At 37.4% G+C, this 14,413-nt stretch overlaps 1 protein-coding gene across 18 annotated transcripts in view; it reads left to right on the top strand.

Annotated features, from left to right (window-relative positions):
* LOC140126346 (protocadherin gamma-C5-like) overlaps nucleotides 1-14,413 on the top strand; it is a 431,655-nt gene that overhangs the window by 139,687 nt on the left and 277,555 nt on the right. The window contains exon 1 of one of the 18 annotated variants that reach the window (XM_072145700.1): nucleotides 1,133-3,602. The exons of 16 other annotated variants lie outside the window; for them this stretch is intronic. In XM_072145700.1, coding sequence (XP_072001801.1) covers nucleotides 1,182-3,602 — 2,421 coding nt within the window. In that variant the 5' untranslated portion in view covers nucleotides 1,133-1,181. Of the gene's footprint in view, nucleotides 1-1,132; nucleotides 3,603-7,240; nucleotides 9,857-14,413 lie in introns of those variants that run through there. One more of the 18 variants, XM_072145703.1, reaches the window with a different exon arrangement.

The raw sequence follows: 14,413 nt of genomic DNA, 5'->3' as shown, positions 1-14,413 counted from the left end.
TCTGTGTCTTTCATATGTGTATGAGAGAACATATCAGGCACTTGTGTAACTGATGTCTGTGTCTTTCATATGTGTATAGCATAACATTTCAGATACTTGTGAAGCTGATGTCTGGGTTTCTCACATGTGTATGGCAGAACATGTCAGATACTTGTGTAGCTGATGTCTGTGTCTCACACATGTGTACAGCAGAGCATGTCATATACTTCTGAAGCTGATGTCTGGGTCTCACACATGTGTATGATAGAACACAGCAGGTAAAGCACAGACACTAACAATGCTGTACTATACATGACACACAGACATGAGCAGGGGAGGAGAGGGGAGGGGTAACAGGGGTGACATCACTGCCTCTGACCATGTGACTAGCCTCATTTACATAATAAAGAAAAGATTATATAACAATGATTAATGTATGCATTGACTAGATGAAGCCTGGGGTGGAATCCTTGTGAGCTGCTCCAATAGGTGGTGACACAATTAGTGACAGACACCTGATGACAGGTGTCCTTTAAGCCAGTCATGTAATATGTAGTGTTAGATCTATAAATATCTAATTTTGATGAAACACGAAAAAAGCTACATGCACACACTTGTCATCCTTGCTTTGCCGATTATAGTACAAACTTCATGTCTAAAAACACGGCATCTATAATGCTTACTTAAAACAGTAGGTTACCATTTTATACCAATTTCTTCTACTTTATTCAAATTCAAATTTAACTATTCAACTATTTTGAAATAAATATCTGATGGCACTTTTTATTATTATTGTTTTTAGAACATACATACTACATCCATGCCACATACATAACATATTACATACCAAATACTTACCGGGTCTGACACTAAAATACTTAAAGCAAATCACTTGCAGTTATGAATAATGATTAGCATACACTGAATATTGTTTACTATTTGATTATAACTACTATACTATATTGATAAATAACAGAAGCTGATTTTGACAGGTAACCTGCAGCACCTCAGTTTGGACTCTGAGTGGCGCCATTAGACTGTTGTATTTTATTTCTGAGCTGAGGGAGAGGACTAACTGCAGCCTTACAGCACAGAAATCATTGCATTCACTCTTTAGTACATGCTTCTTTTCAAGAATCATTTAAGATCTTATAATTCTGCTTCCTTATGAATCGTTTAAAGAGGAATTAATATTTCTAGCAATGAATCAACACACAGGATACATGGGAATACAATGGACAATGATATGGCAAGTATTATTCTGTTTCTCTTCTTTTTATATAAAGAATATTTCAGGGCAATTACAATACTCAATACCAGAAGAACTGAAAAAGGGATCTGTAGTTGGGAATGTGGCAAAAGACCTTGGGTTGAATGTTAAGGATCTTGTGTTTAGAAAATTCCAGATTGTTTCTCATGCTACAAAGCAGTATTTCAACATTCATCTGAACAATGGAGATTTAATTGTATCAGAGAGAATCGACAGAGAAGCTTTATGTGGGGCAAAACTGAGCTGCTTTATAAACCTAGAAGCTGTGACTGAAAATCCATTGACATTTTACACAATCACTATAGAAATCCAGGATGTGAATGATAATGCACCTACATTTTCTAACAAATATTACAATATAAGTATCAGTGAGTCTGTTCTACCTGTAGTACATTTTCCATTAGACAATGCTGAAGATCCGGACATAGGCACAAATTCTATACAGCGTTATACCCTCACTAGTAATGAATACTTTAATATTGGAGAAAGAACTAGTAAGGATGGGATCAAATATCCAGAAATTATACTGGAAAAACTATTAGACAGAGAAAAGCTGAGTTTTTATGACTTAACTTTAACTGCCTCTGACGGGGGTAAACCTTCCAAAACCGGCACTGCCATAATAAGGATCACTGTACAAGATGTTAATGACAACTTTCCAGCATTTATGAAAGACACATATCAGATAAGATTACCTGAGAATTCTCCTATTGGATCGCTAGTGGTGCAGTTAAATGCAACTGATGAAGATGAAGGTACTAATGGATTGATATCTTATTCTTTTAGCCAAATTTCTAAAATTGCAAATCAAATATTCTCTATAGATTCTGTGAAAGGTGACATAAAGATAATTGGGACTTTAGACTATGAAACATCAGCTGACTATGAAATGACTGTTAAAGCAAAAGATTATGGAGGTCATGTTTCACATTGTAAGGTGTCCATACAAGTGATTGATGTGAATGATAATGCTCCAGATATAACAGTCACCACTCTTGCCACAACAATTCCAGAAGATTCTCCTCCTGGAACAGTCATAGCAATAATTAATGTCCATGATTTGGATTCGGGTATAAATGGAGAAATAATTTGTCACATCTTAGACCAAAAGGATTTTCAGCTATTACCATCATCCAGTAACTACTATAAACTTGTAACTGCAGTCATCATGGACCGAGAAAGGAAATCTTTATATAATGTAACAGTTCAATGTATGGATAATGGATCTCCCCCACTATCTACCAATAAATCCATTCAGCTGACTATTTCAGATGTGAATGACAACGCTCCAGTTTTTGAGAAGATGAACTATATTGTGTACATTATGGAGAATAATCAGCCCGGGACTTCTGTACAGAATATTCTTGCTTCAGATACTGATGAAGGGCATAATGGAAAAATTACTTACAGCATTGTAAGCAGTAACATAGATAATATCCCAGTGTCATCATATGTTTCCATAAACTCAATGACTGGGGTTCTCTATGCCCAGAGATCCTTTGACTATGAACAGTTGCGGGAATTCCAGTTCCAGGTGATGGCTAAAGACAGTGGATCTCCTCCTCTTAGCAGTAATGTCACAGTGAGGATATGTATCATTGATAAGAATGATAATGCTCCTAAGATTCTCTACCCATCACCAGACACCGAGGGATCGGCATTATTTGAGTTTATTCCTCACTCTGCTGAGAAAGGTTATCTAGTCACCAAAGTGATTGCAGTGGACGCTGACTCTGGACACAATGCCTGGCTCTCCTATCACTTACTGCAAGTTCCTGATCCAACATTATTTGGAATTGGACAATATACTGGAGAAATAAAGAATATAAGGGATCTTCAAGATGTGGAGAATTTAAGACAAAAACTTGTGGTTCTGGTGAAGGATAATGGAGTCCCATCTCTGTCATCTACAGTTACACTGAATATAGTTGTGGCAGAGAATTTCCAACAAGTTGTACCAGAGATAAAAAGACAACCGACTAATTCAGATAAAACTTCTCATGTAACTTTCTATCTGGTTGTATCCATAGGTCTGATTTCCTGTTTATTCATCATAACTGTTATCATAACAATTATCTTCAAATGTAGAAAGTCCAGCACCCCAACTACTCTTGGAGCATATAGTAGGAATGTGTATCCTCAGTTCACCCTGGGATGTCCCTCTGAGATCAGTGATACAAGTTTACCTTTCCCATTCTCATATGATGTGTGTGTGACTCTGGACTCCAAGCAGAATGAAATTGCTTATCTGAAGCCAGCGCAGAACGTCCCCACAGACAATCTCATAGACACTGAAGATACAACAGCAGCAAATGGTTCTACAAGTAATGACTTACCTCCCAACATTGATCAGGTATTGAGAATTTATATCAAATGTAAAATTTTATTTATTTTATTTTTATATCACCATTAATTCTTGTGGTCTTTAAGGTGAATCTATCAATACATTATGAACTATTAACCAACAGTGGGTTAAAACTATTAAGAACTGTGCTACTTTACTTAGAAAGTGTATTATTTAAATTAAGTGGAATGGCTCCGTGTGTGTCACTAGAGTCCCTCCGAATCTTGTCTCCCTGCTGCTTCTTCGACAAACAGTGGAGTTGAAGGGGAGCAGAATTTTGTATCTTCTAGCTAAACAACCTTTATCTCCGGCACTTTTAATCAAAACCACAGTTTGGTTTCTTTGTTTTAGTCATCACATGCCATAATGTTATGTACCCCCTGCATTGTATAGTTATAATTTATATAACTGTTACAATGCAAATTTACATATAATATTTTATACCAAAATGAAAGAATCATCTTACCATGTACTGTAACTTACAGACCCCCCAATCTAAAGAGATCCCCCTTTCTTTAAAGGACTTCAAATAGTTTTGTGTTTAGAGACTGGAGTATGTTCCAAAGTGGATTCTGTTCTAGAAGCCCTACAATAGAGCCTATTCTAATTTAAAGGATATCTATCACCAGATCACGGATTGTAAACCAAACATACAGACATACTGGTATGCCCCCCCCCCCCCCTCTGTCAGGTTCCACTGTTATTTTAGCTTCTTATGCTATGGTTTTGAAAAAAGGGCTTGAAAAATTATAATTAATTATTTATAATGAGCCTGAGGGGCTTCAGACTCAATTAACTTCCATGTAACCTGGAGCCCCTCAGGCTCATTTGCATAATTGTAAAAGCCCTTTAAAAAAAAAAAAAAACGGTGCATAAGAAGCTAAAAGAAGGGAAGATCCTGCCAGAGGGGGCACACACACTGCAGTATGTTGGTGTACTCGGTTTACAATCCTTCATTTGGTGATAAATGTCCTTAAGTACCTGGTCTGCATGATGGAAGAAATATTATTTTTAGAAAAGACCTTATAAGAACATTGTCTATTGCATTTTTATGTAAATATTTTAAGCTATTTCATCTGAAAATGAATAATTATAACTAGTTACAGAGCCTTTATTATAAGGTTCTCTATCAAATCTGTACAACACAATAACCACCTTAGACACAATGGGGAAGATATATTGATCTCAGATCCATGTGCCACATTTATTAGAGGTTTTACACAGTTGCTAGATGCTTTTAGGACTTGTTCATCAAAGTGGTGTGGCTTTTGCAAAGGGGCAGAGATCTAAAGGAATAAGTTTATGTGCCAAGAATTATGCAAATACATCCGAATTTTGGGTATTCAGGTCTAAGTTTAGCCACTTAATAGCAGGTGAAAAGTACAACCAGACAACTATGGTAAATTTAAATACCCTACAAGAAGGGGAACTCAAAAGTGATGTGTTTAAAAACATTTTTACTTTTTATTTCATATATATTAAAACAAATACAGACATTAACTCGTTTGTACAAAAATTAAAATGATCCCAAGATAATAGGGGAGACTTTAGCAGCCCCTCTCTGTTGCAAGCCGGTGTCACATTTTTAATAGTGCATCAGACAAAGAACATCTCTTTCTATAGTAAATGGTATACAGATTATTACCTTCTTGCTATGGCTGTTGTCTGCCCCTCGCCCCGACGCACGTTTAGCCTATTGCTTCCTCAGGAGGCGTGTGACTAAACTATGGTAAATTTATCATCCAGCATCAAACACAGTGATAAATCTGGTGCAGCATAAGAGTGTCTAGTCAAACTCTAGTCTTGTTTTGACACTTCTATATCAGTTTCTTTATCTTAACCGTTTTTTCCCCATAGTGTAATGTGAGTTTCTTTTTTCAACCAACTTAGAAACAACATGTGGAGACAGCAGTCTTTTGAATTGTTGGTCCTTGGTTATACTTTGTAGGTTTTTCTAAAGGTTTTGTGATGGGTAGCATGCAGTATTGTGTCTCACCAAAAGTGCTAGCTAGTTTGCATAAGTCCAGCTGGAGAGAACATGCACCACCATGATATTTACCTCACAAACTAATCAATAAAAGAAAATATTAAACTGATGGTCTAGGAACATCTTTATTAAATAATAAAGATGTCAATGGTGCATTTTACATAAAATACTGTGACCAATGGAAAGCCTTATTACAGCTTACCTAAAGCAACTAAGGGCCCAATAGGAGCAGATAACTCATAGGTGCAGTGACTAATAATAATATTACCTTTGCTACAATTTATATTTCATACTCTTTTTCAGGTTGCTGGTTATTACAATCCTTTTACTCTTGTCTATTGCTAGTGCTTTGAATTGCTATTCTGTGTATCCCACCTCTGTTACGTTAATTCGACCCTTTTCTCAATATATTATTTTGTGCACTGCAATCTTGGATTTGGTCTGACTTAGCTTGTCAGTATATTTTCTGTTGTTTGTCCCTCATTATTTTGTCTACCCTTTTTGTACTCTGGTGTCTACTCTACCATCCAGCAGCTTCTAGACTAAGGAAGTTTTCCTTTTCACCTAGCAGGGTGTCTCAGGGTCCATTAGTAGGTTTCTGATAGTGGGTTCAACCTTAGCATTATAGTTTATCTGCTGTAGGCAGGGCTCTAGTATGCAGGGACGTTTCAGGGTCAGTTCGCGACCACTTACCCAGTCTTAGACAGCTTGCACCAGGCCTGGTTGTGGTTGTGCTGTTCGTGGAAAGATTCTTGACACTCATCTTGTCAATTATGTCATGTGCTCAGAAGTGCCTCGCTTTCTGTATCTGAACAAATGCCTCTGTCTGTAGTACACTGGTTCTCTGTAACTGGATAATTCCTACCACACCTATTGAGAATTACAAAATACACAGTTATGATAATAGAGAGAAAACATAAGGATAAACACATATGCTCCATTTTTATATGTGAATACAGTGAGAAGGAATATCATACTCTCCTCCTAGCAGACAGAAATGTTAGGTCGCTAGCTGCATTTACAATACTCTGGTGCTGCATCATAGTTAACTTAGACGACAGCACAGGGGCAGAAAAAAATCTGACAATCAAGAAGGTGCCTTTAGAGAGAAGACCTTGAAGCTGAACTTTAGGAAAAATAGAGGCATTCACACTCTTATATGTTCATAGCAATCCGATAAGGAGTGCAAGGATGGAAAAACATGTTGTTATGGTCAAACAGAAAATAGTTGAAACTCTCTCTTTATGGAACAAAATACTATTTGAATAAAAAGTATGCCATCTCTTTTGAGTTTGTGTAATAAAAAAAGAATGTAGCAATATTTAACTGCACTAATAGTACAGTTTCATATTTTGTTCTTTGTTATAAAGTTCATAAAGATAATTACAACTAGTTATAAATAATGATTACACATAAAAAGTCTGAGACTTGAATTCATTAAATACAATAACTGAAGGAATGTTAACAATAAATGATAATAATAAAATAAAGATTACTATTATTGTATATAATATTTGGATTAAAACAGACACTGAATTGCGCCAGTTACTTGCAGTACCTGAGTTTAGACTCTGAGTGGCGCCATTAGACTGTACTATTTTATTTCGAGCTGAATGATAAAGGTAATGCAGCCGTGCAGCACAGATCTCTAGAAAATCCTGATCTGACTCCTCACTACATCCTGCAGTTTGCTGTCTTCTAACCTTGTTTTTAAGAATCCTTTGGAATTTTAAATGTTTTTTTCAGTAAAAATTGAACCGTGTTTTATTGATACCTGCTGACCAATAGGAGCCTTTGGAAACTTATAACTGAATTTTTGTCAGAATTTTCTGAAAGCAGAATTTACATTCTAAGAATGAAACAGCACAAAGGATCCACAGGGACACATAGGACAGTGATATGGCAAGTATTTTTCTCCTTATCGATATTTTACTTTAAGAATGTCTCTGGCCAGTTACAATATTCAATACCTGAAGAACTGAAAAAAGGATCTGTTGTTGGGAATGTGGCAAAGGACCTTGGATTAAATGTTATGGATCTTGTGATTAGAAAATTCCAGATTGTTTCTCATGATACAAAGCAATATTTGGGCATGCATTTGGAAAATGGAGATTTGATTGTAACAGATAGAATCGACAGAGAAGCTTTATGTGGGGCTAAACTGAGCTGCTTCATAAACCTAGAAGCTGTGATTGAAAAGCCTTTAAATTTTTATACAATCTCCATTGAAATCCAGGATGTAAATGACAATTCACCAAAATTTTCTAAAAACAATATTGAAATAAGTATCAGTGAGTCCTCTGCTCCAGGAGTCTTTTTCCCTTTGGGAAATGCACAGGATCAAGACATAGGCACAAATTCGATACAAAGTTATTCTCTTAGTAATAATGATTACTTTAGACTTCGTGAACAACACACCAAGGATGGATTTAAATACCCAGAAATTATTCTTGAAAAATCCTTAGACAGAGAAACACAGAGTTTCTATGATATCATTTTAATAGCATCTGATGGGGGTAAACCTCCTAAAACCGGCACTGCCATAGTAAAGATCACTGTGCAAGATGTTAATGACAACTTTCCAACTTTCAATCAGGTGATAAATCATTTTAAAATACCAGAAAATATGCCCATTGGTTCTCTTGTAGTTCACTTAAATGCAACTGATAAGGATGAAGGTACAAATGGATTAATATCTTATTCCTTTAGCCATATTCCTGAAAATGCAAATGAGATATTTTCTATAGATTCTCTAAAAGGTGACATAAAGATAATAGGGACTTTAGACTATGAAGCATCTGATAGCTATGAAATGACTATTGAAGCTAAAGATGGAGGTGGCTATGTTACACATTGTAAGGTGTCCATACAAGTGATTGATATGAATGATAATGCTCCTGATATAACAGTCACCACTCTTACCACAACAATTACAGAAGATTCTCCTCCTGGTACCGTCATAGCAATTATTAATGTCCGTGACTTAGATTCAGGAATAAATGGTGAAGTTATTTGTCAGATTATAGACATAGGAGATTTTCAGCTATTACCATCATCCAGCAACTACTATAAACTTGTGACTGCAGTCATCATGGACCGAGAAAGGAAATCTCTATATAATGTTACTCTTCAGTGTATGGATAATGGATCTCCTCCACTGTCTACCAATAAATCCATTCAGTTGACTATTTCAGATGTGAATGACAACGCTCCAGTATTTGAGAAAATAAACTACATTGTCTACATTATGGAGAATAATCAGCCCGGGACTTCTGTACAGAATATTCTTGCTTCAGATTTTGATGAATGGGATAATGGAAAAATTACTTATAGCATTGTGAGCAGTAACATAGATAATATCCCAGTGTCATCATATGTTTCCATAAACTCAATGACTGGGGTTCTCTATGCCCAGAGATCCTTTGACTATGAACAGTTGCGAGAATTCCAGTTCCAGGTGATGGCTAAAGACAGTGGATCTCCTCCTCTAAGCAGTAATGTCACAGTGAGGATATGTATCATTGATAAGAATGATAATGCTCCTAAGATTCTCTACCCATCACCAGACACTGAGGGATCGGCATTATTTGAGTTTATTCCACACTCTGCTGAGAAAGGTTATCTAGTCACCAAAGTGATTGCAGTGGACGCTGACTCTGGACACAATGCCTGGCTCTCCTATCACTTACTACAAGTTCCTGATCCAACATTATTTGGAATTGGACAACATACTGGGGAAATAAAGATTATAAGGGAACTTCAAGATGTGGAGAATTTAAGGCAAAAACTTGTGGTTTTGGTAAAGGATAATGGAGTCCCATCTCTGTCATCTACAGTTACATTGAATATAGTTGTGGCAGAGAATTTCCAACAAGTTGTTCCAGAGATAAAACGACAACCAACGAATTCAGATAAAACTTCTCATGTAACTTTCTATCTGGTCGTATCCATAGGACTGATTTCTTGTTTATTCATTATAACTGTTATCATCACAATCATCTTCAAATGTAGAAAGTCCAGCACCCCAACTACTCTTGGAGCATATAGTAGGAACGTGTATCCTCAGTTCACCCTGGGATGTCCCTCTGAGATCAGTGATACAAGTTTACCTTTCCCATTCTCATATGATGTGTGTGTGACTCTGGACTCCAAGCAGAATGAAATTGCTTATCTGAAGCCAGTGCAGAACGTCCCCACAGACAATCTCATAGACACTGATGATGCAGCAGCAGCTATTGATTCTACAAATAATGACTTACCTCCCAACATTAATCAGGTATTTAGAATTTATATACTAACGGTTTTTCTTTTATAAATATTTTTTGTTTAGCTTTATTAAACAAAAAATGTACATCATGGATAAAAACGGTATCAAGCACAATCATTAATCTAAATTTTCCGACTTTGAGAAACTGTTTACGATTCGTGAAATAGAATTGCATGGTTAAAAATTTTTATGCCGTTCTCCACCCCATTATATACAATATGGGGCACAAAAGCGCAAAACAGACATAGATTGGGCTGCATACATGCCTTCACTAAACAACTGGCTAAGAAGGCATTGTAGAAAACTCTAATTTTGTTGTCATTGAAATAAGTAAATTATTTTGTGGATTATTAGATGTACATTATGTACTGCATTCTGACTATTTTATAATGTTTATTACTCCTAATTTCAGTTAATAATCATTAAAGGTAATTTTGAGTTTAAAAGTTAGTTGAAGAAAAGTAGCATTGATAAACATAAGAATTATTTTCTAATGAAACAACCTTTATCTCCAGCACTGCCCTGTTGTCGATCAATAACACAGTTTGCTTTCTTTGCTTTAGTCGTCACGTGCCATCAGGGCCAGATTGTAAAAAAGGGCAATCAGGCAGCTCAGGGGGGCCCCCATTTGCAGCTTAAACTAGTTCTAGTAGAGCAATACTGATTAGGTAACTACTATCTGCTTTATTCTGCTCCACAGGAATACACTACAGCTATAGTCAAGTTCCATTAGCTAACTCCTAAACCTATACTTTACAGGCAGCTGTATCACATGTTTATTTACCAACATAGCAACTGCATCCAGAATCTTTCACCGTTTACATGCTATTACCCTATGCCCCTGACAGAGCCTGGTCATTTTGTTTTCCATTTGTCCACACTGAAATGACAGACTATGGGCAACTGTGGGGGCACTGTTACTGTATTCACTATGGTATAATCATTGTTACCATATTGACTACTGTGGGGGGCACAGTTACTATATTAGCTACAGCGGGGGCAATGTTACTATATTGGCTACTGTTAGGGGCCCTGTGACTATGTTGTCTGCTGTGGGGGACCTGTAATTACATTGGCCACATCCCCCTATTCCAATGTCCACAACAGAGCCTAGAGATTTTGTTTTTTCCTTATCTCCACTAAAATCACTAACTATGGACTATCAGGACCACTGTGACTATTGGCTACTGTTACTATATTGACTGCAGAATGACCATTTTTACTACATTGGCTACTGTTGGGGCCATTGTCAATAAACAGACTACAGCATGACCAATATTATTGTTAGCTTTTGTGGGGGACACAGTTACTGTATTGGCGACAGTGGGAACATTTTTATATTATTGGCTACTGTGGAGGCACTGTTAATATATTGGCTACTGTTAGGGCCCTGTGACTATATATGCTATTGTGGGTTCACTGTGACTATATTGGCTCCATTTTGCTATGCCTGTGCTTACAACAGAGCCTGCCATGTTCTCCCTTCTTCCCCACTATGATCAAATGCAAGACTTTATTGGCCCTACTATGACCATTGTTACTATATTGGCTACAGTTAGGGAAATGTTATAATCTTGGCTACTATTGGGGCCATGTGACTATATTGGCTACTGTGATGGTATTGTGATGAGGTAAGTCACATTCCCCTATACTGATGTCCACAAAAAAGACACTTGCCCCATTTTCAAAATGGCAGTAAATATTTTATAAACATATGCGCTTTCATGCAATTTTGATTCAAACTGAAACACTTTATAAAAAAATACTTATAATTTTACTTTGGCAATAAATGTGCTCCAAACAGAAAATATTTACCTTCACATCTCCTAAATGTAATAGATGGACATGTGTAGAGTTCACAAATTTCTCATATTGATATGTTCACATGAATAAATTATCATAATATCACTAATATTGAAAAAACTAAATATCTGGTTTTCAGCTAGAAATTTTAAGACAGTCACAACCTGCAAAATATAGCAATAAAACAAATTAAAGAGAAAGGAACCTGTAAATCCTGTATATTTTATAAAGCAGACAACTAGGCAATGCATTTGCCTTAATTAACAGTTGACAGCCCGGGCCGTCCTCATGTAACTTCGTGACAAACACAAATTATTAAGCAAAAAGTACATTGAAAATGCCTTGATAACGTATGTTTTTACATAAAACTCACATTAAAGTGGAGGTTTACGTACAAATAGGGACTTAAAAACAATAACGCAAAGTAACCAGATTTATATAGACCTCAATACACAATATCAAGAATTTATACTCCCAAAAATGCCATTACATATTTGGTTGCTATCCACAAAAGTGTTTAAAACTATATAACGCACAAAATTAAAAGTTCCTATTCTGTCCAAATCTATTTTTTTTCCAGAAATCACTATGTAATCAAGAATAACATTTTAATTCATATACACTACCACCTTCCTGCAACTTTGCAGAAAACATCAATAAAATGCAAACATTGCATGAAAATTTCCTCTAAAATATGTACAAATCCAGAATACTTATATAAAGAAAATATACTTTCCTAAAACAGCAAGATGTGAGATCATCATACATCAAAATATGCAGAAAAGTGAACGTTAAATCCACAGGGAATGCCAAACTATTTTTGGAACAAAATTGAACTGAGCTTCACACAGATCTATCATTATATGCTCCATTATGAAATGGTAACCCAAATAAATAACTATATATCCATAAACCAAGCTAATGAGATAGCAAAAGTCTTGTTTAGATGTGCGCCATTGTATTAGCCACTCAATAACAGAACCAACCGCGGTTCATAACAATTTGAGTGAGAACGTCATAACATCGGTGTAAATAATGGAGGATGGTGTGATATAAAAACTTCAATCAGGAACATGTGCTTTTAGTGTTACATAAAGCTTTATGGACATGTTCTGGGTTGCAGTGTTAATATGTAGCCACATTAGGCAAAGAGTTTCGGATGTTCATCACATCACTCAATTTTCGGAAAAAAACAATTACGAAATAAAAGGTGATAAGATAGCAAGTGTGTTCTTAGTTCTGGATAGGAGAGGGTTAAACATGAACATTAGTTGATATTGTCTCTTATCAAAATTTAGTAACACATAAAGTCAATGGAGCATATCTATCATACACTGGTGCTCGTGCTTGATGTATCATGAAGGTTGTTGTGCAGCCTTTAATCTACGCCAGGCCCTGCCTGGTGTAGAAATAAATGCAGCCGGCAACTTTTCAGATGTCAAAAGTCACCGACAGCAGCAAGTGTGCAGGCGCGGGACAGTAATGCCCCGCCTCGACCCACTCTTGGTTAGTTGCGCCCTTCGCTTGGCCGACTGTGATCCCCCTTTATGACCCTTCACTTGGGTGAAGGTGGCAGGTTGGGGCAAATAATCGCAATAAGCTAGCATTTGCGATTATTTTATGGCCTCTACACCACTGACGTGGCACAGAGGCCCTGATAAATATGCCATAATATTTCCATTATCTGTGAGGTGCAGCAGCTCCTATGTACAGCAAATTTTGACCCATACCTGTGTTGTAATTTTGGTTTTAATCCTGTTTTCATATAGTTATCCTGATCCTGCTCTGTATCTACTGTATTTTCCGGACTATAAGGCGCACTTAAAAGCCTTGGATTTCCGTAAAAATCCTAAGTGCGCCTTATAGTCCGGTGCGCCCTATGTATGGCGCTGGGCACAGGGCAGCGGACCATACTTACATAGGTCCCCGCTACCGGAGACCGGAGATCTCCAGCGGGAACTGCAGACCACGCGGCATGAACAACTTCTGCCGCGTGGTCTGCAGTTCCCGCTGGAGATCTGCGGTCTCCGGTAGCGGGGACCTATGTAAGTATGGTCCGCTGCCCTCCTCCACCTTCCCTGCACCTTCCCCGCTCACCTTCCCCATCGCGTCTCGGCGTCGCGTCTCAGCGTCGTGTCCCGTCGCGTCGCGTCCCGTCGGGTCTCCGCCACGCCCCCGGACCTCCGCCACGCCCCCGGACCCCGCGCCTTATAGTCCGATGCGCCTTATATATGTAATTAGTGCGCCTTATAGTCCGGTGCGGCTTATAAGCCGCAAAATACGGTATGTGCTAATCATGGTTCTGGTTGTGCATCTATGTGTCAATCTTGGTTCTGGTATCATATCTATGAAGTGTGTTGCAATGCTATACCTAAGTAGTAGGCTTGGTTTTGTTCCTGCATCTATATACAGTAGTAATTTATGTTCTGGTACCATATCTATGTAGCCTTCTCAGTTAATTTAAATGTTGGATCAGTTCCACACAGGTTTTGGAGGAAACAGTTATCATTATAGAGATGATCTCCTTGATGTGCTTGCTTTTTTCAATGAATATAGTGAGAATAATTATTATAATGTCCTCCCAGCAGGCAGAGATGGTACAGCTGCTTTTCTGCTACTGTACATCATATGTAACATAGAAGCACAAGGATATAGAAATTCAGCTGGTGTTTGAGGAGACCAGACAGGTGGATGCACTGCAGGGAAGTTGAGTCCCTTACACTCTTAGGCCCGTTCCACACTTGCGAGTGTGATGCGATGAAC

The sequence above is a fragment of the Engystomops pustulosus genome, chromosome 4 (genome assembly GCF_040894005.1).
Source record: "Engystomops pustulosus chromosome 4, aEngPut4.maternal, whole genome shotgun sequence".
NCBI classification, from domain to species: domain Eukaryota; kingdom Metazoa; phylum Chordata; class Amphibia; order Anura; family Leptodactylidae; genus Engystomops; species Engystomops pustulosus.
Note: the sequence above shows the minus strand (reverse complement) of the source record. Positions and strands in the feature narration are given on the sequence as shown.